Below are 23,772 nucleotides of genomic sequence, written 5' to 3'. Positions count from 1 at the left end.
GAAAAACAAACAAATACGTTCCCAGGGCCCCATCCAACTCTTCAGGAAGAAAATAGAAACCCTCATGGATTTCAGTGGAATGTCTATCCAGCCCGTTACAGTCCCTTTGTTGACGGCTGATTGCATGGGGGCCCAGGAAATGTGGGCTGTAAGGACTCGGCATCGAGTACGTTGTGTCTTTCCACCACCCAGCAGGCAACTGGGGACCTCAAGCCCATGGTTCCTCCCAACAGCCGCGCTACCAACCAGCTTCTTTTGGACACGGACACCTTGGCTTTCCGTGTGATGTGATTCCTTCTGCTGCCACAGGTTTGCAAGGTTTTATGAAACTACAAGTTCCTGGTTGGACAAACTGACCGAAGGAGGGACCCCAATGACCAAAGGAATGACCCCAACTGCCAAAGCCGGTGGCCAAAGGGAATGCGTTAGTGAAACACTGAGCCAAGACTGACAATATTCACGGCCCAAGAAAAGGAGAGTGAGAAGAATAATGGGATGAAGGGCAACTGAAAGAAAAATAAGCCAGAAATACGTGTATTGAGATAGGAAGCTACTAGTGAGGGGAGAAGGGAGACCTGAATTGAATGATCAGGAGGACATCACGTTGGTTTTGAGGTGAAAATAAGCCTTTCAGAGGAGGCTATTCCCCCTCGAGCCCCGGCTGGAGGGTCTGCCTGCCTCCTGCCCACCTCCTGCTCCCCACCTCCTGCTCATGCACCCATTTATGTGTGCAACTTCTGCTACTCCTGGTACATCTTTCTGTCCTAGCCATTTAAACACCTAGTTTCTCTTTATTTCTCCCACTCAGTTCTTGCATGCTTCTACAGCTGGGGACCAGTGCTTTCTGTGGTAATAGGCTCACTATTGCTTTGAGTTAGGAGGACTTTCATCAGCCCACTGTTCCTGTAATTTACCATGGTTTAGAGTGATAATGAGGATTTGGGTATGTAAAGAAACTCTAAAGTACACATGGAAATCAACTCGAGGGAGTGGGGCTCCGAGCCTTGGGCATTAGTGACTATGAATGGGTGAGTTAGTGCTGGGCACAGGAAACCAAAACAGAGGAGACAAAAGCCACACATAATCTTCCTGGGCTGGCAAATGCTGTTTATCCTATTTGTCTAAACGCCTGGAGAACAGAAAGCTTTTCTTTCCTTTTGTTGCTCTGTAGCTGTGTTGCACTTTAGCCTTAGCTGTGCACAGTTGCTTGCCTGGCTTTGGCAAGGAAACCACCCTGGACTGGCCCAGCATAGGACTGGGAGGTGGTCTGAGGAGTCCAGGAACCATGGGCATGAGTCCATCACCCCACCACAGAAACCAAAAGAATCGAAGGACTCCTTTTGGTCTTGTTATGTCTGAAGAACCACAAATAAAAACCAAGGGGAGGGGAAATTCTTCAAGATCAATGTTCTGTTTGGGTAAAAAATGTGAAATGCGTCCTTGCCAGGGATAGTTTCTAGCAACAAACATCAACTGTGGTCACAAATAACCCTGGCGGTGGATACATGCCTGCTTTGGGTGGACAGCGGCATAACCGCACGTGCGAGTAGGGTGGAAGCGCGTTGGTTGGCTACCAGGTTCCATGGTGGTGCAAATCGTTTGTACCGTTCTCGGCGCTCAGTGGGTGCTCACGTCTGTCATTTCGGAAGCCTCACTCTGAGGGCAGGGGGATACATCGGGCCTGATATTTCTGCTGGCAGCGCTCGCACTAAGAATAACTGCGTGAGTGACATTATGGAAGCTGGATTTGAGCTCATCGATAGATAAATTTTGACTGGACAGCAGGAAATATTTCTAATGATGAAATGTGGATTATTATTCCTGGAGAAGAGGCGAAAGCCTCGTTGCCCGGGAGCTTTTAAAGGGAGGATTTAGGAATGAAGAGGAGGGGACAATCTTGCATCATGCCCTAATATTCTGAGTGTTTGGGGGTCCCTGAGAGGTATCAGCGAAGAATGACCATAGAAATCTCACTTCCATCATCCAGATGAAGCAGCCCCATGGCCAGGTCTGATTCCCAGGGTTGGCAGTGGCAGACTGGAGCTCCAGGGCCAAATCCTGACTGCTCTCGGGTGCGCGTGGGCTGCCCACTGCCACACATCTCCTGGCAGGAGCTGCTGCAGACACAACACCTGCAGGCCAACAGCTCAGTTGGGCTGCAGTGGTGTCACCTGAGCTGCTGCAGAGACCGACCAGATAACTCGTCCTGCCTGCGAGAGATGCTCCTGGCTGGCCTGGAGGTGTCTGGACAGATGTGTCTGTGCCTGAAAGGAATGGCACCTCCACGCTAAGGTCCTGTGTGGCTCAGGCTCCAGGGTGTGAGGTGTGGGATGGGAACCCCTCAGGATGTCACAGGTGGCACCTTCGAGACCTCCCTCGCACTGTGGTTTGGTCCCTGGAGGGCATGTTGGAGCCACTTCAGCATGTGCCACCTTGTAGAAGTCCCCAAGAGGCCAGGACACTGAGGGAGGAGAGCAGCTGTGTCCCAGCCGTGCCTGGTCCTTGGAGATGCTTGCAGAACATTTTTCCCAGGGGATCCTTGCTCAGTTCATCAGTCTCCTTCCCACCTTCCCCGTTCCCTCGCCCCTTTCTCAAGCTCCTGCTTTGGCATTCGTTGGGATAGATATGAGTTCCAGCTCTCTGCTCCAGTTCCCAAGCAGAGGCAGTTGTGCCCAAGCAGGGACGGGCTCGTCGGCCCAGCCTGCCTTCCTCAGCCCTGCCCGCGCTCTGCCAGGGCAGCTGAGCAGCATTTAGCGTGAGTTATTCCATTTAACTTTATCAATTGATTGGTTAATGAGCCACTTGTTTGCCTGAGGTCACTCGGCGCTATTGCCTCTGCTTATAGACTCGGTGCTGCTTTTTGTCACACGTTTCCCCATACCCAATCGGTTGTAAATCTATTTGTAAATCTGTAATATCTATAGATACTAGTCAGCTACAATCATCACCGTTCAAAGGGGACACTGGCAGTGCTATTAAATGCTAAATCAGCACTCCCTTACCTATGTGTCCCAAGTCCAGACAATCTTTGTATTTGTTTTCTTTTCTTCCCACCAACATCCCCCCAGCTCCCAGCAGCTCACCTCCCCACACCTCATGGTAGCAGAGCCAGGGGCTGTTCTTGTTCGTGGGACTGCAGGTGAAGGGAGGGAAGCTGGGCCAGAGCGGAAAGGGAAGATCTGAGCTGTTTGGAAAACTTAAAAGCTTTGAGAAACTAAGGAGATGTCCAAACTTTTGTAGATACTTTCTGGAAAAACCAAAGCCTACCCCATCGAAATGGTGCATCCATTCGAGTAGCTTTCCAGTACCTAGCAGCTTTCCAGTACCTAAAGGGGGCCTACAGGAAAGCTGGAGAGAGACTTTTTACAAGGGTGTGTAGTGATAGGACAAGGGGCAATGGATTTAAACTGAAAGAGGGGAGATTTAGGTTAGATATAAGAAAGAAATTTTTCACTCTGAGAGTGGTGAGGCAGTGGAACAGGTTGCCCAGAGAAGTTGTGGATGCCCCATCCCTGGAAGTGTTCAAGGCCAGGTTGGACGAGGCTTTGGGCAACCTGGTGTAGTGGAGGGTTTCCCTGCCCATGGCAGGGGGGTTGGAACTAGATGATCTTTGAGGTCCCTTCCAACCCAAACCATTCTATGATTCTATGATCCCTCAAATGCCACCAGCACACCCGCTGCGTGGGTGGGAAGAGAGAGTCCAAGTAGTCTACACTAATTAAACCTCAGCCTCTATGAATCCAATCAAACCTCTGCAGAAGGCAGGAATGTTTTACACCAGGGACAGTTAAATAATAGTAGAGATAAGCTTAAGCTCTTACGATCAGATGCGGAGTAAATTTATTACGCCGCCCATTTACCAAATCTTGCTGGGTGCTTTGTAATGCGGCTCAGACAGTCGCTTTGAACTGCGACGCGTCTTTCCAGGTACTCTTGGGAAAGACTTATAGGCATTTGCAAATTAAATCAATAAGAGATTTCTCAATTGAAGATGAGGACATGGGGGATGACAAAGACTGATGAAAGTAGGAGGAGGAACATACTCGTTTTCTGCGATGTTTGTCGCAGCAGTCGCTTCCCAGCATAATGGGCAAACACATTTACACACGTTCGATGCAGTTCTGCTCTCAGTTGTGTCTACCGAGAAGGCTGGTGGTGGCTTGCTGAACCAGAACTAGTCGGTACACCAGAGACAGCTGCTTGCACCACGGCACCTGCTGCTTCTGCCAGGGTCTGGTGGCCACCAGGCAGTGCAATGGCAAAAGGCGATGGGGCAGAGGTGCCAGGCGTGCTCTCTGATGGCTGTCCTGAGAGGCTCGCTTCCCGGTGCTCTCTGCATTTTTTCTCGGTAGTGCAGCACTCCTGGGGCTCCCATTAACAGAATATGGGCCTGGCAAGGAGAACCTAAGTGCCAGTGTGGCTCGAAGCCAGGCTTTCAGCTGCGAGAGTGCGTCTGGCCAGGGTACCCCAGACACTTGGTTCTCGATCACTGCCTTCTCTGCTGGCAGGAGCTGCCGTGCCGAAAGCTGACACGAAGCTCTAGGAAAGTGCAGGGACCTGTCCCTCACTCGGCAAGCGTGGGAGAGGCTGCTGCTAGCCCTCGGTGTGTCTGGGGGACGAGGGCACCCTAAGGATCCTGTCAGGCTGGCTGAGTCACCCAGGGGCACAGGGGACCTCCTCTGCTTTCTGCCAGTGGCCGGTCCTTGGTCCACTGGTTGTGCAGGAACTCTCCCAGTTAGAGCCACCTCCTCCTCTCCTGCTGCCACCACGAGGTCACAGGACAGTTCCTGGATCTGGTTATGAAGCCCCAGCTCCCTCCTACAGAGCAAGGACAAATAATTACTTGTAGTCTTTTGGCAGCGGGTGCGTTTGTTGTGGCACATGTTTGTATTCTTCCACCGCTCAATAGAGGTATGGGAATATTTGGCAGCACACTGCCTCCCAAATCCACCCAGTGCCCCAGCAGCCTCCTGGGCATGACCTGACCGACTGTCTTGGCTCAGAGAGATGGAGGCACAGAGAGACGCACACAGCGGGACCCCATTGCCACAGATCAGGTACCTCTCCCTGGATGCGTGTGCCGAGCCAGAGCAGTCAAGGTCTTGTCCCCCACTAGTGTTTTCTAAACACCAGCTGCGTTTGAGAATCCCTGAAGGGTTAACGTTTGACTGAATCCTTGTGGCAGGTGTCAGGGAAAAGCCGTGTATGTGTCTTCCCTTCAGATAACCTGTTCTCTGAGTACAAGTGTAGAAGTTATGATTTAAATATATCCAAATGCGTGTAATTAATCACAAGTGCAACATACCTCCTTCCTGCTGTGAAGCCTTATTAACAGTGTGGGCGGAATCCTAAAATACCGTATCTGCCACGTTTCAGCTCAAACTCTTCAGCCTGGGAAGCCTCGATGCAGCCCGCAGACCTGGGCAACCAGGCTGCAAGGGTTCAGACCCATCACCTGGTGTTCCTGAGCAAGCTTTCACTTCCTCCAATTTGGAGCGCTCTCTACCTCTGCTCCATCCAAGCCTTGTTTCAACTGCAGGCAGAGACTTCCATTTCTTCCAGCAGAAACTTTCCAGCCCCACAGCAAGAAGTTCCCCAGTTAGGAAGGCAAGGTTTGGTTTTACGCCGCCTGCATACAGCCAATTCGGCCAAACCGCCCTTCCTCTGCCCAGGACTTTTATCACATCTACACCAGACCTCCCCATTTTAATTGCAAAATTTTCCAGCAATGGAAGATCCATTGGGTTTTTTTTCCCCAGCAGCCAGATGCTCTCCCTCGGACTGTGATCCCTGGGGTGTAGTCCTTGATTATATCAAGGCAGCACATTGCAGAACTGGGAATGCCATGACTCAAAGATCTCTGAGCTGAGATTAGTGGAGGCTAATGTCAGCTTGGCAGCACACCCAGGGGCTTGGGCAAGCACGCTGCTCAGAGATGGAGCCCCTGAGCTGTAATCGTGCCAGGGAAGATGGACAGGATACAAGGAATGGCATAATCGCTCTTTCCAGAATTGATTCCTTCTCAGCTTAACATGTTAAAACATCAAAAGTACTGAAAAAAACTCCCATCTGCTACCAGAGCTAATCAAACACATCAATTATTGCTTCAGAAAGACAGTTGCTGCTAGATTTGATATCCCAAAAAAGCAAAGCTGCTTTAAAGCGTCTTTTTATTTTAACTGAGTGTTTTCGTGACAGCACGCGATTCCTAACGAGCAGTGGCACAGCCAGGACACACAGAAAATACATCAAAGATCGGCCCTAGGCACAGGGGGAGTAACTCTGAATGCCGATGGATTTCAGTGGAATGGGGGGCTTTGGAAGCCAGGTTTGTCGCGCGAGGGCTAGGACGCGGGCACGTCCTGCCGAAGCCTTGCTCTGGTGCGCTGACCCTTGATATCTGGGGAAAATACTCAAGGTTGCCCTCTTCTTATTGTGGGATTTGGTGGTGCTACTCGGCTGCGAGGATGAAACGCACGGGGCGATGAAGAGGCTGTGGATGTCCCTTGTTTCGTCTGTTGTCCCTCGCATATTTGGTTATGGAGAGCAACATCTGAAAAGGTTTTGAAAGGCAAAGTCACCTTCCAGCTATCAAAACACTTCAGATAAGGCAGATGGGAAACCAAAAATATTATTTAGGTTTGGGCAGTAAAACTGACATTGAACCCATTTGCCTCATTTTTCAGGCTTTGATGATGGTTAATGACAGCTTACAGAAGTTGTAAGTGATCTAAAAAAGCCATAAAAAGCTGCTTTGTGTCCTTGTTCAGGGGATGAATTTAACAAAACCATTACGGGGCTTTAAAACACTGTTTTGACTTTCTAGAACCAGCTGTGGGATGATCCAGCTGCAGTTGGATCCCTCTTGCATCTAAGAGAACATTTAAGAGGATTAATCCCAATAATTTTAATTCAACAAAATGACCTTATGTAACACGACTGAGGAATTAATGAGAATTCTCTCATGTGGGTCATCACTGGCCCCGTGGTTGTGTTTTTTTTTTTTCTTTCCGCGGGGGATCTCATTGGTCTCAGGCAGAGCGTGGCCAAAGTAGATTGACTATGTAGCACATTGCATGGGCTCAGAAGATAAGTCACTCGGAGCAGGAACCCGTTTTCCTTCACTGAATTATTATTTGGGAACGCGGAAAGAAGGAGAAGAAGAACGCAGCTGTCAGCCTCCACTGGTGCTATTTGAAACCCTTTTGGCTCCGAGGCTTTTTCCACAGAAAAATGCAATCTCATCTAATGCAAATGCTGCTGCAGGAATCTGGGTAGTCCAGCTGTCTTTTCTTAATCGAAAAAGATCCTGATCTAATTGTTTTTGACTGTGTTTCTTTGCTGTTCTCACTGAGCCGAGCAGGATGCATATTAAGGCTCATTAGGTGCATGTAGGGTATTCAATATTTGATCTTAATATTAAAGGCCCCGGGAGAGGGCACATTATCAAAGTTACACAACTGCAAATTTGAGTAAAATCAAACTATGCCAGTGGCCTGACATTGCCTAAAAGCCAAGTCCGCGCCGCTCCCTGCTGGGTGCGGGACGTGGGGGTCTGGGGCAGCCTCCACCTGCGCCCCTGCTTGTGCCTTTTGCTTCCCATCTGGGCAGATGTGGCTTTTGGGAATGTAAGAAACTGATTTGGGGCAGCAAGAAAGAGGGTCTGTTGTACTGCTTCTCTGTCAGCAGGCCTGATGGATTTTTTTCCCCTGACTGCACCCCTATGCCATCATCCTCTGTCATGTGCAAGGTCCTGCATATGGGTCAGGGCGATCCCAAGAACAGGCTGAGTGGAGGATGGATTGAGAGCAGCCCTGAGGAGGACTTGGGGGTGTTGGTTGATGAGAAGCTCAACATGAGCCGGCAGTGTGTGCTGGCAGCCCAGAAAGCCAACCGTGTGCTGGGCTGCATCCAAAGCAGCGTGGGCAGCAGGTCGAGGGAGGGGATTCTGCCCCTCTGCTCTGCTCTCGTGAGACCCCCTCTGGGGTCCCCAACATCAGAAGGACAGGGAGCTGTTAGAGCAGGTTCAGAGGAGGCCACAGAGATGATCCAAGGGCTGGAGCACCTCTGCTATGGAGACAGGCTGAGAGAGTTGAGATTGTTCAGCCTGGAGAAGAGAAGGCTCTGGGAAGACCTTCTAGCAGCCTCCCAGTACCTAAAGGGGCTACAAGAAAGCTGGAGAGGGGCTTTTTCTGGGTTGTGTAGTGATAAGACAAGGGGCAATGGCTTTAAACTGGAAGAGAGTGAATTTTGATGAGATCTAAGGAAGAAATTCTTTGCTCTGAAGGTGGTGAAGCACTGGAACAGGTTACCCAGAGAAGTGGTGGCTGCCCCATCCCTGGAAGTGTTCAAGGCCAGGTTGGATGAGGCTTTGAGCAACCCAGTGTAGTGGAGGGTGTCCCTGCCCATGGCAGGGGGTTGGAACTAGGTAATCTTTGAGATCCCTTCCAACCCAAACCATTCTATGATTCTATCTCTGTGCTTTAGGGGAAGGATCTGAGATTTGGATTTGGTACTGACCAGTGCTGAGGGTCAGGACCTCAGCACACATATGTGTCAGCTTACTTCCATCGGCCAGCACGCAGCCTGACCTTCACGGAACCTAGAAACGAGGTGCTTGTTTGTACTGTCGTGAGCCCTTGGGAGCAGGGTAGTATGTCTGGGTACCATGGCTGCTCTGGGGACCGGTGGCCAGTGGTCTCTGTAGGAACAAAGCTGTTATTAGGGTGACTCGAGTGGGTAAAACCACTTCTGTGATTGACCCTGTGCACAGTTAGGCTCAGTGTGGATAATACTCTCATGCGTAAGCCGCGGGATGCTTCGTTTTCCTGACCTTGGGTTGTTACATTTCCAAGGATGACTACATCCTTGCTGAGTTTGGGTGGAGAACCAGCACAGTAGCTGGATTTGCTCTGCCTGCTCAGCCTTGCCTTCTTTTGGAATAGAGTAGTGGTGTCTTTCATTTATCAACAGTAATTAAGTACTTTCAGGATGCGGTCGACTGTTTATGCTCTTAAACTTGTTTTATACACACACTTAAAAACAGAGTATTTCGCTCCAGTGCCTCCTGTTAGAAAACGTAAATGCTGAAACAGTCCTCACAGAGCAAAGATGGGAATGGTGCATCCCAAATGCAGGGGACAGAAACCATCCCAGACCCCCGGTCTGATGAAGGACACGTGGCAGGGAACTGAGCATGCAGTCCTGGAAAACATCTCAGCTACAGCGTGCAACCAAAGTGGGGATCATCCCTCAAGATAGCCCAAAGCTAAAATTAAGCATTGATGTAGAACTCAATTAAAAAATAATAATAATTAAAGAAAGACTAAGAGCTGCTTCCAAAAAGCCACAGGACTGCAGGGATGCAGTACCACATTGGGAGTTTTCTTTAGTGCACTTGTTTCTAGTTTTGGTCTGTATTAAACTGGAATTTATTCTGGTTTAATACTTAGGAGACCTTCTAGCAGCCTTCCAGTACCTAAAGGGGCTACAGGAAAGCTGGAGAGGGGCTTTTGACAAGGGCGTGTAGTGACAGGACAAGGGGCAATGGCTTTGAACTGAAAGAGGGGAGATTTTGATGAGATCTAAGGAAGAAATTCTTCCCTCTGAAGGTGGTGAGGCACTGGAACAGGTTGCCCAGAGAAGTTGTGACTGCCCTGGCCAGATTGGATGAGACTTTGAGCAACCTGGTGTAGTGGAAGGTGTCCCTGCCCATGGCAGGGGGCTTGGAACTAGATGATCTTTGAGGTCCCTTCCAACCCAAACCATTCTGTGATTCTCTGAAACGAAGAGAAGCCTGCATGTATTTCATACACCTGAGAACAAGCTGAAGCGAAGGTTTTTAGGAAGATGCAGTGTCAGGCCGTCCATGTCTAGAAGCTCATCATCATTAGCTCAATAGCTGCTCATCTGCAGGTGAAAAATGACATGGTAGCAACACCCATTCTGAGCATACACAAGAGAGTTTCTTACACCATTTTCTAGCTTTTTGGCCAGCAGTTAAGGCGCAGAGCACATGCTTAGCTGCAACTCGACCTCTGAAGGCATCTGTTACTTACAGGCATTGGTCTTAAGCAAGAATTTAGCTGCCTTAGAGGAGGGAGAACGTTTCTGCCCTGTCCAAGTCCATGAAACTTTTGCAATTGATTTGAATAAGCGCGACCGTTTCCAGGGCCGTAGATTTTGGCAGCATTTCAGTCGCCTGATGAATTTGCTTATTTTTTAACATGAACCAGCTGGTTTAGTTAGAATAACGTCTCTGCATGCAAGAAATACTTTGGTGGTAAGGATTCAGTTTTGAGTGACCCAAAGGTATTTCCTTCAGAAAGGAGATTTCCCCCAGCTGGGAGTCTATCATGAGGCTCCATCATTATTTCTTGGACTGGTGTTAAAAATCCAGGTTGAATAAATTATACTTTTTGAAATGAGCTCCGTTTGCAGTTTTTAGATGACCCCTGACTAAGGAAGCTGTTTTTCTTTTCAAAAAAGCAGGCGTGTAGGCAAACGGTCATCTTCATCTCCATCTCGGAGAATTTCTTGCGGGAATAGGATGTACAATGTGTCATTCAAGCACAGCCAGAGGGAAGGGAGAACGAGAGTTTTGAGAGATTTGCACCCTGTCACGGAGGTCTGAGCTGTGCCTTTGCAGTCTTTGAAACACAAGGTCATGGGCATCTGCGTTGATTTAGTTTAACATAATCCAGGAGGTTTTAATCGCGTTTCGGGCTATTAAATGAGTGAGGAGAGAATAACTGGAATTTAGCTTCATAACTCCCCTGTAAACAAACTTTTTAACCTCATATCAAGATAAAAATAAATTTAAAAGTAGCTGATTACCTCTAGCAGGGGATTTTCCATGACAATTTCATCAACCCCTTCCCTTCCTTACACGTTAAAGTCAGAGTTTTGCATTATTATTTTTTCTTCTTTGCAAAGAAAGCTTATAGAGTTTTCTTCAAAATTACTTTTTTTTCTTTTGACTCAAGCTCTGCCCAGCTTCACCAGAATAAGCTGCTTGATTCTGTATGTAATATAAAAGATTATTTCTGAAAGAAAAAGAGGGGAAGAAGGGAGAAAAAAACTCGAGAGAAGTTTGCCGAGCAAAAGTAGATTTGGATGTGTGTTCATTCCAAAATTCTTCACATCAAATCTGCCTTGGATCAGTCTATACCCTAAACATAGATGTATGAACGGAAATCTCAGCAGCCTGAGCACAACTGCATCAGTGGACAGATGCCTGGCTGTCCTTCTCGTGCCACCTCCTTTTTGCTGTGGCCCAAGTGATCTCCAGCAGCTGCAGGCAGCACCTCACACCCTGCAGCATCTCACGCTCTTTGCATCACTTGGGAGGTTTTCCCTGCACGCCTCGTCCATCTGAACTTCAGGAGCTCGCCGTGCAGAACCCTCGGGAGACCTGAGCTTTCCTGCCGTGGAAGCAGACGCTGCGAGGAGCACACTACCATCCAAGCAGCAGCAGTGGGTGCTACGCAGGGAACCACTGCCAGCTGAGACCAGGTCAGCTGCCTACAGCCCCGGGAGGTGAAACTCATCGCTGCAGCACAAGGCTCTGTACAAAGCTGTGCAATCACCTTTAAGTACCTTGATTTGTCCAGATGAAGGTGAGGAGCGAGGGCTGGACCATTCGTTTGCAAAGCATTTGCTTGAGATACGCTTTGAGTGTAATAATCTCCTGGTGCTTTCTTGCCTGGTTTTATTCAAGCAAATCACTGTGATTTTAGGGGTGAGCTTAGATATGGGAAAGCGTCGTTCAGCTGGAAACACCTTGCTGCTTGAAAGTAAGTCATCTTCAGTAGAACAGAAACAGTGTGGGATTTATTTCCTCCACTAGGCGATTGGAAGTCTCCATGTATGCCTCTTACAGTGACGCAGTCAGTTCGAAGCCACACGAAGTTCCCTGAATTTAGCAGGAAACATTTCAGAGGCCTCGGCCCGAGGTTTTGGAGTGATGACGAAGTGCAGGAGATGAGGCAGGGCTGTGTCAGCTGGGAAAGGAGAACCTGCCTGCAAAGCCGTGAAAGGCATGGAAGACACGGAGTGCTGGAAGGAAGACGGGGAGCAGGGGTGTCCGCAACAGGCTCCGCGGCTGAGCGCTGCCGTCTCTCTCCCTCTGGCATGAGAAGGGCGAGTTTTCTAAGATTAAATGTCTTCAGACCGGTCATGTTTAAGGAACTTCTTACTACGTACTTAGAGGCTCTGCTGGCGCCATCTCAGAAATGCAAACGCTTCTCCTGGAGAGCTCTTGGAGGGCAGGTGAGGCACCAGAAGACAGGAAAAAAATGTAAACATGGTGTCTATCGCTAAATAAAGAGGGAGAAAAGAGGACTGAGAATTACAGACCAGTCAACTTCTAGAAGCTTTCCAGAGGATTGAACTATCAATCAAACAATTGGCAAGCACCTAGGAGATAAAAAGGGAGATGAGTGACATCCAGCATGGATTATACAAAAATGAGGCATGTTAAACCAATCTCATTTGGTTTCTTGGCAGAAGTAGGAGAGGAATAGTTGGTGCCATATCTAGATTTTGGGAAGGGTTTAACACGGTCCCACTTGACTTTCATAAAGTGACCTGGAAAAACAGTCTAGATAAAACTACTTCAGATCTTGCACAAAAATGGATGAGTAGCACAACTTATTCCCAAAGAATACAGTTACCAATGTGTCCTGGTAACATGTCCACACAGTGGCTCATGGTCAGAGCAGAGGACTCTTGTCCACCAGGACTCTGCAGGGTCTGGCAGAGGTTAATTTTCTTCAAAATTTTCACCAGTGACATGGGTGAAAATAAATAATTACCCCTGGCAGTGACGTGGCACATCACAGGATAAGCTTTACAGCTTAAAATGGTCTTGGCAAGTTAGAGAAGCGAGGACTGAGCCTAGTGTGGGGCACTGCACCTCAAGAAGGAGGAGGACCCAGTTGGAGAAGGTGTAGGGAAGAGTCATTGCATTTACTAAACCTGACTTATGTTGGAAGGGGTGGAAGGAAAGCCCTAGAATAGCTTGACTGGGACTGGAACAGGGAGAGGGGGAACTACAGCTTTTGCCTCTGGAGGTTTTTTGGGATAGATGGACAAGGATTCCCCCCAGGAGTGACCGAGGCAACCTGGCTCCTTGCTGGGATCAGCCCAGGCTGAGATCCAGCCCCACTGCGCTGGAGCTGCCGTGTGCTTTGTCCAAAGCTGCCGTTTCACAACCGCTGGAGCGGCACGTGTCAGCGGGGACGTACGGCAACATTATCTTTGGCTTTGCCTTTTTGATACGTTCGCTTTGTAGCGAGAGGCTGAGGCACGTAAGTGCTTTGTTGAACGGGAGCCAAAGCGAGCCGCTACGCAGAACGCGCCCCCTCTTTCCAAGTATTTCATTTATTTTGTAATTAAGCGATAATTGCTGAGGCGTTGGGCACTTCTTTGGGATTAATGACTTGCTGGGGGATGGCAGAAGATCTGATCTGCAGTGGAGCCATTTTCCCCAGTAAATACCTGTCTGTTAGGGCCGTTCTAGAATGAGTATGACAACATAACGTGCAAACACAGGGGCTGTGCTGTTAGCGGCGGAGGGGTAGGAGCAGGCGTCAGTAGGTACATGAGACAACCAGGTTGCTTCAGTCATCTCTCACCGTTCTGTTCAGAGCAGAGGGTTTCATGAGTCACTTGGTGAATGGAATGGCTTTCTAATTGCTCAGAATCGCTTTTTAAAATTACAGCAGTGGCTCCCCTCTCCACAGCCCCCAGGGATCCTCTGAAATCCCTTTTTTTTTCCTTTGCCTTGGAGAGAACCGGCTCTAGTGTGGCAAAGAGGAACCTGCCTGCAGCAGCGTCCTTTGTATCCCAGACACAGAAAAAAACACAAGCCATTTAGAAAACAGAGGATTCATATTTGTAGTGCTGAAAATCTTTTGTTCCCATTAATTTGTGGCTTGCTTAAGGACTAGCCCACCCTGCCTGAATCTTTAAAGACTTCCCAACCTTGGCACGCTGCTCACTTCTATGAGTTCCTACACACTCTGCATTTTTCATGGTCTCAGCTCTCTACAGTATCCGCTTCTTGTGTCCCGTGGCACGCAAGCTGTCCTAAGCCATCCCCTTAACAATATACCTCCCAAGAGTGGTTCTGGAGCTTTAGATGTCCTCAAGGCACTAAAGCACAATAGCAGGCAAGAAGAAAGGTGCATCTCAAACGGGTGAGCGGCAGCATGAACATTTCCGAAGGACTATGGAAAAAAGCTGCTGCGGGAGTTGAGCCATCAGATCACCACGGCAAGCAAGAGGAGAAACGTTTGCTGAAAGCATGTAGGACGATAAACCAGTTCACAGTGTCCTAGCAGGCTTTGGGATGGCACTAGTCAGAGGGGATTTGCTCACTCAGATATTAGGTAACGTGCTAACTGCAGGATTGATTCATCTGTAGGTATTTCCTACAGCAAAGCTTCAACACGGGCATCCGCAGCGCTGCTTTCGGTCGCCGTGGCTGCTGTCCGGAGAGGTTTCACAGAACAGTTGGGTGTTTTTTCTCCACGCTCTTTTCCGCCCCCTTTCAAAGTAACACTTTTATGTCTGTGCTTTGAACAATGTCAATGCGTTGCCCAGTCAGCAATACGTTCCCTGAGGGACACCAGAGCTATTCTCCATCACTTAATTCTGCCCCTTCAACACAAGGAACCCTGTTACCTGATGGGGAGCTCACTGGCTTGGAATATTTGAAAACACTGAGTATTTAAAGTTAAAGATTTAGATTAGATCCAAGGAAGAGATTCTTTACATTGAGGGTGATGAGGCACTGGCACAGGTTGCCCAGAGAAGCTGTGGCTGCCCCATCCCTGGAAGTGTTCAAGGCCAGGCTGGATGAGGCTTTGAGCAACCTGGTGTAGTGGAGGGTGTCCCTGCCCATGGCAGGGGGGTTGGAACTAGGTGATCTTTGAGGTTCCTTCCAACCCAAACCATTCTGTGATTGTGTGAAAATGTCAGGCACCAACTTGGTGGCACAAGGCCAGAGACGGTTTAAACTCTGAAGCCCAAAGACACCTCGTTCCCATACAGCTGTTCAGCCCTCTTTTGCTGTATCCAGTCCCTAGCTGATGCCTGGCAGTGAAAGGCAGAAGCAAAGCCCACCCGAGGTCTGGGCACCTTTCCGATCTTCACCAGCGTGGTCAACGGCTGGACCAAACAAATTTTGCTCCATCCTCCTGCGCCGTTCACACTGCTCCTCATGCCCGTTCTCTTCTCGTCCCTTTCTTATCCCTCTCTTACATTTCCTTCTCTCAGTTGCCCCAGAACCAACAACTCTCTGCCCCAAAATCCAGTTCGAGACCACCGACCAGAAAAAAAGGACTTATTTCTGGTGACACTTTTTGCCAACTGCCTGCCCACCTCCCGCGAGACCCCTGCTCTGCTGAGCTTCTTGCTGTTGTACTCGTAGCTGGGAGGAGCTGGTGCTGCACAGGCTTTCTTGAATTCAGAGGGGCTCGATGGCGATCCTTGTGCTTTGTGCCAGCTGTAGCTCTTTGGGTTTGACTCCAACTTTTGACAAAGAACACATTTCCCAGAAGTTCAGCAGCTTTTCTGAGTAACAGTAAATGACCTATGAGATCCGGCGCCGACACACGGCTCTGTTGGCCCCCTCCTTCCCCGTTGCTCAAATGCTGCGATTCCAAACCTCGGCACAAGCACCAGATTCACACAGAAATAAAAGCTATGGAGTACGAGGTCTGCTGTTGCTCATAACTCTTCATCAAAATCAAAAGTAGCTGTAGAAAAAAATGTTGACCAATTGGCAAGTCTGGATTTACTAAGTCGGGAAGGTTTTCATCTACCTCTGCTCTTCTCAGCCTCAGCAAGACAAAGCAGCAGCTCCTTGTGTTGTTTCCAGCACGCCAGCATCATTCCCCCTTCCTGGAGCTGAAGGCTCTGCCCAGTTCCTCAAATCAGTAGCTTAAAAATTTCCTGGACACCAATTAATTTGAACTACTGCCTGTCTTGGGCTATCTTTGCTTGTAGTCTTATTTTTCCAGGCCTCAGAGGGTGTTGGAGCAGCTCCTGCCAGGAGCTCGGCGTTCGGCGATGAGTGAGTGAAGGTTGTGGCTGCGGCAAGTGGGGAGTCAATCGCTTGTGTTAGTGTCGGGTTCGGCTGGGAGAGAGTTAATTTTCTGCCTAGTAGCTGATATAGTGCTGTGGTTTGGATCCAGGATGAGAATGGTGTTGATAACACACTGATGTTGTAGTTGTTGCTGAGCAGTGCTTACACTAAGTCAAGGACTTTCCAGCTTCTCCTACTGCCCTGCCAGCGAGGAGGCTGGGGGTGCACGAGAAGCTGGGAGGGGACACAGCCGGGACAGCTGACCCCAGCTGACCAAAGGGCTATTCCATACCATATGATGTCATGCTGAACAATAACATGGGATGGAGGAGTTGGCCGGGGGACAGTGGTTGCTTCTCGGGGACTGGTTGGGCATCGGGCAGCGGGTGGTGAGCAATTGCATTGAGCATCACTTGATTTGTATATTCTTTAAGCATTATTATTATTGTTGTTATTATTATTATTATTTTCCCTTCCTTTTCTGTCCTATTAAACTGTCTTGATCTCAGCCCACCAGTTTTACCCTTTTTCCGCTTCTCTCCCCCATCCCACTAGAGGAGGGGACCGAGCGCACGGCTGCGTGGTGCTGGGCCGCCTGCCGGGTTACACCACGACCGTTAGCAAACCTTCCAGCGAGCTCCACATCACGGGCAGGAGATCTGCGCCTCTGTCAGCGTGTTTCTATCAGCCTTGTTCTTCATGTAGTCATCTGTTAATAACACGGGGCTGGCAGCCAGCCCCGCTCTCCACCGCCATCCCAGCACCGTATCTGTTGCAAGCTCGCTATGATCCCCGCTAGCGCTCCCTCTCCCCGGGGGCACGCCAGCGTCGGCCAGGACCTTGGCTTGTGGGTATGGGATTTAGGAAAAAAGGAGACAAAAATCCTGTTATAGACAGGATGCTGGGTTTTATCAGGGACCAGATCTGTTACCGAAGGACTCTCTGTTGTCCGGTGAGATCTGAGGATGAGCAAGCAAGGGCTTCATTTCGGCTAAGCAGATCATCCTCTCTGCCCATATTTTAGAGACAGGATCGTAACTTAGGTCTTCACTGGGAAGAATTATTGTCAAACACAATTAGCTCTGCAAATCCTCGCTGTTTTCTAGACACATCCGGGCAGAGTTCTTGAGCTACTTAGAGATGAAGAAATTACAGGGGTCAGACTTCTGACCTGAGCAAGGGCTGCAAGAACTCGCTCCATCAAATAGGTCCTTTTGTGGAGTTCAGTAGAGATAAACACACAGAGCACCCAGTGCACAGAGCTGGTAGGACTGTGGGTCTCGTTCCCCTGTTCCTTTGGGAAGGGGTCAAATAACGTGCCTCTAGGCAGAAAAACTTCCAGCACTGTTTTAAAAGGAGGGGTAAGGAGGCGTGAAGGTTTGTAAATACTTTAAGGGCTACACAACTGAGTCACTGCCCATGTCCCTGCCTGTGTCCCCATGCGTACAGGGGTATTTTGACTGTGGTTTCTTTTGTAAGGCACCCCAGGAGTTACTGTGAAAAGGACTAGGCATGAACTAGGGTTCTCTACCACTTGTTTCAGTGGTTAAGATCTGATCTGACAGTCACTGGAAGTATTGAACATAGTTCCATAGACCTTGATAGGAAAGATAATGTAGGACCTGGTAACCTCTCCCCTGTGACCGGTAAGGATGGGAACACCAGGCTCTCCAGACTCTGGCCTTCACGGTTCGGCTGGGAGGGAGGTACCCCATGCACGGACCCTGCACAAAACCTCCTCGAGAGAGAGAGCAGAAGGGATGTGCTGGGCTCAGACACACTGCTGGTGAACAACCAGAGAGATTTAAAAAGAAATGCTGACTAAATTAAGAGAATCAAGCTAGCAGATGGGCTCTTCAAAAGAGGACAGCTCTCTTTTAAATGTCTCCCCCATTGAAATGACGTTCTCAAGAGTTTTTTGTCCTTTGCATTTTCTTCAGGATCATCCATGAGGATGGCTTCTCTGGAGAGGACGTGAAGCAGTACAAGCCAGTGGTCTACAGCAACACCATACAGTCACTGGCAGCTATTGTTCGTGCCATGGATACCTTGGGCATCGAGTATGGTGATAAGGAACGACGGGTAAGTTAAAATCAGCACTGCTTGGGTACGGAGCTCTGAGCACCTGGAGACTCCAGAGCACAAACAGGAGGCGTTTGCACAATCTGAATACCTTGGAGAGAAAAGGAGGGAGGGAGGAAGGTTCACATCACCCCTGTATGCATGTTGCACGTGCAGTTTATACAACAGAGGCGTAGGCACAATTGTATGACATGCCGTTTGTGCACCCGTGCTGGGAAGTGTAGCCCTGGGGACCTCTGTGTCACAACAGCCACCATGTCTCATCCCCTGGCACTACCCAGGCCTGGGCAAAAAAATTGTCTTCTCTAGGGACAGCCTAGATGGCGGCACTGAAAGACTTGAGGAAACAGTGAGAACACGTGTCCCGTCCACCGTGCGTGTGCTGGATACACAGGCTGCAGGGAGAAACGTCTCGGGAGAAGGCTTGCTGCTGTTCACACCCCTTCCATCAGCCTGATAATAGAGGAAAGCTTGTAGGATTAACTTGGCTTTTGCAGGGGCTCGACTGGCTTTTACTCACACGTCCCCCGTTTGAGTGTACTCCAACAGCAATTTCGCTTGCAAACAAGGGCGTGTGTTGAGATGCATAAGCAGGAGGATGTATTACTTCGGTGAGGTTCCTACGGACGGGGTCTTAGGCAGCTGTGTTAGCACGTGTCTTATCAGAATAACGATGTGATGTCTGGCAGCCTTCTCATGCCACACACCTAAGCCAGCCTGTCCTCTTACAGCTGATACTCTGTTGTTACTTTAACCAGCTCCCTATTTTTAAACAGCACCTCCTCTGTGAGGTGCCCCTGCCAGCCTCTGCCTTTCCTTTTTGCATTTCTTGCTCAGACCAAGCCCATACGGAGAAATTCAGAGCCCTAGAGAAGTCAAGAACATCGTGGTTTTTTTTTTTCATGCTCCCATCCTGGAGAAAGTAAAACTACTTGGTTTCACTGGAAATAAAATCATTTCGGATTAAAGATCTGGTAAAGGCAAAGTCCTATGTGCCACTGAGTTTATCATGACTATTTTTAGGTAGCTGTCAAATGACAAATGTATGACATACCCCAAGCTCCTTATCTGAGGGTTGATAATAAAAGCATTCACTAGAAAGGGTGCCAAAATCCTGCTGTGGTGTTACTGTATGAAGAGGTACCTTATTTCTCCCGATCGCAAGGGGGTATTTTGATTTCTTGGTATCTAGGGCTTTTTCCCACAGGAACTCTAAATCCTGGAGACATTTCCATCCCCAACGTAGAGATGATACTGTAATGGAGTTCTTGTGAGCTTGCCGAGAACTAATGCTGATGGCTTTCGGACTGAATACATTAATCTGTTGATTACTCGGTGACTCAGCTCTCAGCAAGGCAACGTGCCTTGTCTCAGCTAAAAACCTATGCCCAGGAAAACAGAAACAAATCATTCTCCATGTCTGATAAATAGTCTGTGGTAGACAGCATTAAAATGTAAAATTTCTTTTCTTTTTTTAACGCCTGAAGTCCTAATTCGAGAAGGGAAACTCAGCACTACTTTAGTGCCAGGGCTGGCAAAGCGCGGGGCGTGGAGGGGGAAAGCTCTTATCAGGACTGCCGGGAATGAGGGACGGAGTACTGGGCTGCATGGAGTGTCACGTCCGTTCGTGTTCCTATGGAAAAGATGCCAAATGTTCCTAGGATGGTATGATAACTCGGGCTGGGAAGGATCTCGGGAGGCATCTGGCCCAACCTCCTGCTCAAGCAAGGTCAGCTCTGAAGTCAAACCGGGTTGCTCAGGGCTTCATCAAGTCGGGTCCAAAATCCTCCAAGAATGGAGTCTGCGCATCCTTTTTGGGCAACCCGGTCCACTGCTTTGCTGTCCTCATGATGAAAAGGTTTCTCCTTATGTCTAGTGTGAACCACGCCTGTTTCAATGTTTGCTTTATGGCAGTAGGGCTCCCGAGTTACACCTTGCAAAGTAAAAATCGAGTTAAATTAAGTTCTCCTCAACCTAGTTTCCCCTAAAGGTTGGAGTCCTGGAGGAATTACTCCTCTCTTACCATGGTGTCATGCTGACTGTGTACAGACAAGCCTGCAACAAACCACTATAATCCAAACAACAGCCTGTGAGGGCTGATTCAGAGTGTCTTCTCCCTTCGTAGGTGGTAGTAATATTCCTTCATCCAACAGTAGACCAAGAGAAAAGAAACCAAGGTCTTCCATTCGCTCCTTTCTCTTAGTCAACCTCCACAGAACGTTGCTGGTATTAGTATGGAATAGTATTTGTTTTAATCTTACAAAGAAGCGCATGACTTCTGCTGCCCTGCTTTTGTTATTAATGCACAGCTGCTATAAAGAGAGGCCATTAAACAGGCGATTTGTTGAGTATTATGCTACGTGGTTCATCCCTTTGCAAGCAAAGCTTTTCTATTTTAAGTCATTCCTCAGCCAAGGGTTTCCAATGCAAATCTTTTAGTGGGGGATTTTCCCCTACTCATCACTTAAGCTCCCAAGAGAAGAGAGCTCGGGAAGGGGAGCCGGGGCTGCGGCTGCTCCGAGCCTGATTCAGCAGCAGGGAAGGGGGGACATGAGCCTGAGACAGGTTTTCGCCAGGGACTGCTTGGCCATTACAGCTTCCCCTACCCTAGCTTTGTGGGAGATGTGTCTGCCCCCATATCCTTTCCAAATGGCACCCTGACAATGCCTGGAGCAAAAAGAAACCCTCCCCTACTTAATAAATGCAAATGAGATGATTTGTGCTTTTGTTATTGAGGTAAGGTAACCAAATCTGCTATTGCTCTTCTCATTTTTCTCCTGCCCGTAATTATACCTCCAGTATTTAGTCTAATAGAAGCAAAAGACTGGGGGAAGAGTCCAGATAAATCCCTTGGCTTTTGTCAGTCAAAGTGAGGTCGACGCAGGAAATATGAGCTAAAAAGACAAAATAACTCACGAAAAGCAGACGCTCCAGGTCTCGCTGACCCTCTCTGCTGATAAGGACCTGTCCCCAGGTTAAGGACAAAACGGTCTGCGTGTAGGATTTCACTTTTAATGGGGAGGGCAGCAGGTTTCCTTGCAGCCATGCCTGGCTCACAGAAGGTTCATGGCATCACCTAGGTCCTTGTTCCGTATCCTTCAGCGCAGGGAGGCAGGAGCATGTCCGGCCAGCTCGTGGCACGTTATCCCCACGCACAGCCCAGGAGGTCAGTCTGAAACTCCAGAAAAGCTGTGCAAGCGCAAAGTTACAAATCCTTTACGTGTTGGAAGAGGACAGGGGACAGAGGAGCAGTCAGCGAGGAGGCAGGAGCCGGCCGCGGGAGGAGCAGCGTCCGTGGGTGTTGTGCATCTCCAGGGCCATCCCTGCCCCAGGTCTGGAGCCGCGGCTAGCCGAGAGCAAGGGCTGACATGAAGGAAAAGGGACAGAGGCTTGGTCTCACCTGGCTGCTCAAGACCCTCCAGCTGCTCTGTCCTTGTCTTTCTAATCAGGTGAGCCGGCAGGAACGAGCTGGGCTGTAACATGCAGCCTCTGGGTTAAATGATTCTCTAGGGTAAAAATATTTTAATAAAGCAAGCTCCTCACTGGTTCCTTACAGTGGACCCAGGCAGAGCAAACAGCAAATGGAGGTTGAAAGCCAGGAATCCAAGTCAGTACAGGTGCATAAATACAGGCTGGGTGGAGAATGGATCGAGAGCAGCCCTGAGGAGAAGGACTTGGGGGTGTTGGTTGATGAGAAGCTCAACATGAGCCGGCAATGTGCACTGGCAGCCCAGAAAGCCAACCGTGTGCTGGGCTGCATCCAAAGCAGCGTGGGCAGCAGGTCGAGGGAGGGGATTCTGCCCCTCTGCTCTGCTCTCCTGAGACCCCACCTGCAGTGCTGCATTCAGCTCTGGGGTCTCCAAGATCAGAAGGACGTGGAGCTGTTGGAGCAAGTCCAGGCCACAGAGATGATCTGAGGGCTGGAGCACCTCTGCTATGGAGACAGGCTGAGAGAGTTGGGATTCTTCAGCCTGGAGAAGAGAAGGCTCTGGGGAGACCTTTTAGCAGCCTCCCAGTACCTAAAGAGGCTACAAGAAAGCTGGAGAGGGGCTTTAGACAAGGGTGTGTGGTGATAGGACAAGGGGCAATGGCTTTAAACTGAAAGAGGGGAGATTTCCAGGAGAAATTCTTCCCTCTGAGGGTGGTGAGGCACTGGAACAGGTTACCCAGAGAAGCTGCAGCTGGAAGTGTTCAAGGCCAGGTTGGATGAGGCTTTGAGCAACCTGGTGTAGTGCAGGGTATCCCTGCCTGTGGCAGGGGGATGGAACTAGATGATCTTTGAGGTCCCTTCCAACCCAAACCATTCCATGATTCTATGACAAGCGTTTGGATCTGATTGAGCAGGAAGGGCAGGGAAGTGATGGATTTTCATCTCTCCACTTCAAGACCCAGTTCCAAAGTTCAGCTTCAGAAATATCAAACAGAAGACACATAAAGTCTCTTCCTTGGTGGGTCAGTGCTGACCTCAGAAGCTGTTTGCAAAGGCAGCACCTACAATCCCACTCGGGCAAAATACCAGAGCTGCAGCCAGGCTGGGGGAGTCTGGGGATGTCCCAGGAGCAGTCCTGGGCTGCAATGAGCCTGCCCGGGCACGTGCTGCCCATGCAGGCTGGGATGGAAACAGCTGTAGAGCATGTTCATTTTAGCATAAATGAGACAGAAACAGGCTGGAACTGTTCAGTAATTACTCAGCAGAGAATGCCAGTATCAGTCGTGTGGCTCAGGTACAAGTGTCTGGGGTGGCAGGGTCACAGGTCAGTGCTCGAGGTCCGAGGTGGCAGGTGGTTACCTTCATATTGAACTTTTTTCCCAGTGGGACTCTGGAAATGCTTCTGCTTCGACTGTGAAAAGAAAAACTAAAATGCTGCTAAAACATTAATTTTTTTTTTTCTTTCAGGCTTTGTAGCAAAATGTGTTTGTGGTGACAGTGTGTAACTCCTGAGCTGTGAGCGAACCAAAAACATACCTGGGACATTGTAAAATACTGGTTAGCAAGATTAAAATAATCCCTGTGCCCCCGGCGTGGGCGCCTTGGCACGTGCCAAAGGCCATTTTAGGAGCTGCTCTTCTCCTCTCGCTCCTGCTCGGCGGTGGCAGGACCAGGGCCACAGCCGCTGTCACGGGCTGCCTCCCAGTCGCTCGTTCGTGAGACCTGCCCCTCTTTAACTGGCTTTTTCTGCTCGCCAGCTCAAGATATTTGTGGATTTTACTTCATTTCAGGCAGGTGTTTAGACCAGCTGGCTCCCACATTCCTGAGAAATGCAAAAAAGTGGCTAGTAACTGTAGGGTTGATCAGGCACCACCGTGCTGGTAGGAAGCCTCTGTTTGCTGACCAGTAGCTAATGGGGTGATCCAGGGGTGGACATGGGGTTCCTGGGGTTCCGTTGCTGCCGCGAGGATCTGGATGCCCCTCGCTGCTCTGCTGGTGTAAGCGATGGGAGCTTCGCCACGGTGAAGCGTAACTTAAGGCTGCTTTGTGCAGGAGCAGGATGGAGTGGGAGAAAAGGGAAAAAGGAATACGGGGACATTAGCCACCCCATTAATTTTGCCTGGTCGTCAGCATTTGTCTAGATGCCTGGCTGTGGCTGAGGTCTGCT

General features: G+C 49.3%; 1 protein-coding gene across 7 annotated transcripts in view; it reads left to right on the top strand.

Annotated features, from left to right (window-relative positions):
- Window positions 1-23,772, top strand: part of GNAO1 (G protein subunit alpha o1) — a 133,487-nt gene that overhangs the window by 34,181 nt on the left and 75,534 nt on the right. For 5 of the 7 annotated variants that reach the window (XM_086621133.1, XM_086621138.1, XM_086621137.1 and 2 more), the window contains exon 3: window positions 18,034-18,175. In XM_086621133.1, the coding sequence (XP_086477259.1) occupies window positions 18,034-18,175 (142 nt within the window). The remainder of the gene's footprint in view (window positions 1-18,033; window positions 18,176-23,772) is intronic. The other 2 variants (XM_086621132.1, XM_086621135.1) reach the window with 1 other exon arrangement.

Source organism: Tauraco erythrolophus, chromosome 15 (assembly GCF_009769465.1).
Source record: "Tauraco erythrolophus isolate bTauEry1 chromosome 15, bTauEry1.pri, whole genome shotgun sequence".
Taxonomy (NCBI): domain Eukaryota; kingdom Metazoa; phylum Chordata; class Aves; order Musophagiformes; family Musophagidae; genus Tauraco; species Tauraco erythrolophus.
Note: the sequence above shows the minus strand (reverse complement) of the source record. Positions and strands in the feature narration are given on the sequence as shown.